At 47.6% G+C, this 3,130-nt stretch overlaps 1 protein-coding gene across 2 annotated transcripts in view; it reads left to right on the forward strand.

Moving 5' to 3' along the window:
• The window catches only part of GNL3L (guanine nucleotide binding protein-like 3 (nucleolar)-like), a 32,080-nt gene that overhangs the window by 14,283 nt on the left and 14,667 nt on the right, over positions 1-3,130 (forward strand). For both annotated transcript variants that reach the window (XM_015423609.1, XM_015423610.1), the window contains exon 10: positions 1,090-1,267. In XM_015423609.1, coding sequence (XP_015279095.1) covers positions 1,090-1,267 — 178 coding nt within the window. The remainder of the gene's footprint in view (positions 1-1,089; positions 1,268-3,130) is intronic.

The following is a 3,130-nucleotide window of genomic DNA, read 5'->3' on the forward strand; positions in this document are numbered from 1 at the left end:
TATAAATCCAATCTCTTCTTCTTTTTTTACCTCACAGGGTGTCTGTTGTGGGGAGGGGAAGGGAAAGGAGTTTGTAAGCCGCTCTGAGACTCCTTTGGGTAGTGAAGGGCGGGGTATAAATCCAATCCCTTCTTCTTCATGTAGAACAGGGGTCCCCAACATTCGTATTCTTTATTCTTTATTTTATTTCTGTACTGCCCATAGCCAAAGCTCTCTGGGCGGTTTACAGCAAGTATGAAACAGTAAAATACAATAAGTACAATAGGCACCTTGGTGCCTTCCAGGACCTTTCCTGGCGCCCACAAAGTGTTTTTAGAAAGCGATCAGGGCTGATGGAGCTTTTGCCCAGGAGGACTTTTCATTGGCTGAACAGATTTTTAAAAAATGCTCTGGGAGCAAGTGCCACCACAGCACAAGGGTTTTCACTGAGTGACTGGAGCTGCCGCCGCCACTATTCCACCACTGAGATTCCATCATCCATCTACCCCATTACTGGGGGGCGGGGGGTAGATGTCGCCCGGCAGAGATGGGGAGAATATCATTCCTGGTGCTCATGCCATTAAAAAAGTCGGCCGCCAATGTGGAATGTTGCGCATCTTGGTGATTTTATGTAGATTATTAGAGCACCGATTTTACTGGGCATGTAAAAAAGGGCCACGAGAACTAAGCACTGAGGCAACCCTTCCTGCCCTCCCTTCTCGTGATCTGCCTCAGTTCACAGAATCCGCATTGCTGTCAGATGGCCATCGAGCCTCTGCTGGAAAACCTCCCGAGAAGGAGAGCCCATCCCCTCCCGAGGAAGCCTGTTCCACAAAGAAACCGGTCTAACTGCCAGGAAGTTCTTCCTGATGTTTAGCTGAAAACGCTTCTTGATTTAATTTCAACCCGTTATGGAAGAAAATACTTTAAAGCAGGCATCCAGTTAAAGCCATACAAATGTATTTTTTATCCTGATACAAAATACATTTATTGTTTTGCTGTGGTAAGCAGCGTTCCCTGCTTACAGGAAGAGCATGCTCTGCACTGGCTTCTGGGTTGCCTGCCTGCCTTTCTCCTATTTGCTACCCCGTCTGTCCGTCTGTCTTGTAGGTGCCTGCAAGAAATCCAGCTCGACAAACACATCAAACTGCTGGACTGTCCGGGGATCGTCGTGGCTTCTCCCACCTCCGACGCTGCCATGATCCTACGAAACTGTATCAAGGTCGAGCAGCTGGTTGATCCTGTGACCCCAGTGGAGGCCATCTTGAAACGATGCAACAAGCAGGAGGTGGGCCGGGAGCTCAGCAGAGACATGTGGGGCAGGGGGGGGAATCCAGATTGACGACGGAGACACTTGTGTGGGGCCGCCCTTGAAAACGGTTTGGGAAGGTGCAAGGGGGTACATCGAGACTGGCATCTGGTGTGGGCTACAGAGATCCTGTCTTGTTGGTTTTAAAAGAGCTTTCGCCTGTCTGCTTCTGATTTTTGGGGGTTTTTTTTCATTAACTTTTTAATTAAGTTTTTTGATAAGTCTTTACAACATCAAAATAACAGTAATATTCAAGATTTCCAAGTACAGTAGAGTATTACAAAGATAGGTATCAATACAACTTTTGAAAAATATAGAACAGTAGGTTACTTGTTTAAAAACTATCTAAAAAGGACTAAGTTTAGAAGTGCCTTAGGGTAATTCTATATGTTACAACGCGTAACTCAGTGGTACACAACCAGTGTAATGCAGGTATATTTAGTGTGGGGAACATGTTATCTGAATGTAGAGTAGTTTGAGATATATCTGTTTATGTGGTTGGATGTCTTTTTCAGTTATCATTTTAAAGAAGGGTAGCCATTTTGCAGAGAAGGAGGTCATTTTAGGAAATGCTTCTGGTTTTGATTCAACATGTTGCTAACTTGAATTCCCCTGTGGTTGGAGATCAGGGTACTCCAAGGACCATTTTCTGTGTAATCTTTCCAGAGGCCTTTTTTCTCTGTGCCTCCACTTGCAGGAAGGTGGGGAGCAATGCTCCCTCTAAGCTATGAAATCCTGGGAGCAAAAATTCTACTCTGTGAGCGACTGGCATTAAAGTTGTGAGCGAGCGATTTGGCTGCTGCATAAATCACTTTGCTCTCTGGAGCCGTCCCTTCCTGAGCTAAGACGAAAATGTGCGAGTTGTAGGCTAAAAAACTGTGAACTAGTTCACACTCACTCAGCTTAGAGGGAACACTGGTGTGGAGGCCGGGAGGAGGACGTTCATCCCTGATTATGGAATTCCTCCCGGCTGTGATTCACCAGGCATCCAGGGCCTATAGTTTCAGGCACTAGGTTAAAAATATTCTGTATTTCCCCCCCTCGGGCTCTTCCCTTGGTATTTTGTCCCGTTTTCCCTACTCTCATTAGACAGAACAACACACGCTAGGTTCCTGTTTTAGCCGTGTTGGTCTGCAACTGAAGAGCAAGATTTGAGTCCAGTACAACCTTAGAGACCAACAAGATTTCCAAGGATTAAGTTTTTGAGAGTCAGAGCTCCGAAAGCTTGTGCCCTGGAAGTCTTGTTGGGCTCTAAGGTGCCCCTGGGACTCTAGTTCCCTGCTAAATCCAATCTCCTCCTCCTCCTCCTCTTCTTCTTCTGGCCAGTCTGGTGTCGTGGTTAGGAGCGCGGACTCTAATCTGGGAAACCGGATTTGGTTCCCCACTCCTCCACATGCAGCTGCTGGTGTGACCTTGGGCCAGTCACAAGTTCTCTCGGAGCTGTTCTCTCAGGAGGAGTCCTCGAGAGAGCTCTCTCAGCCCCACCTACCTCACAGGGTGTCTGTTGTGGGGAGGGGAAAGGGAAGGAGTTTGTAAGCTGCTCTGAGACTCCAAGTGAAGGGCGGGGTATAAATCCAATCTCCTCCCCTCCTCCTTCCACCACCCTTCTTCTCTCTAATTTAAAAGAAGAAGAGATTGTATTCATACCCCGCCCTTCACTACCTGAAGGAGATGCCGAGTGGCTTACAATCTCCTTTCCCTTCCCCTCTCCACAACAGACACCCTGTTGAGAGAGCTCTTGGCGGAGCAGCTCTGAAAGAACTTGTCACTGACCCAAGGTCACACCAGCAGCTGCGTGTGGAGGAGTGGGGGATCAAACCCGGTTCTCCCAGATTAGAGTCC

This window comes from Gekko japonicus, unplaced genomic scaffold, assembly GCF_001447785.1.
Source record: "Gekko japonicus isolate JY-2015 unplaced genomic scaffold, Gekko_japonicus_V1.1 scaffold4901, whole genome shotgun sequence".
In the NCBI taxonomy this organism is placed as follows: Eukaryota; Metazoa; Chordata; class Lepidosauria; order Squamata; family Gekkonidae; genus Gekko; species Gekko japonicus.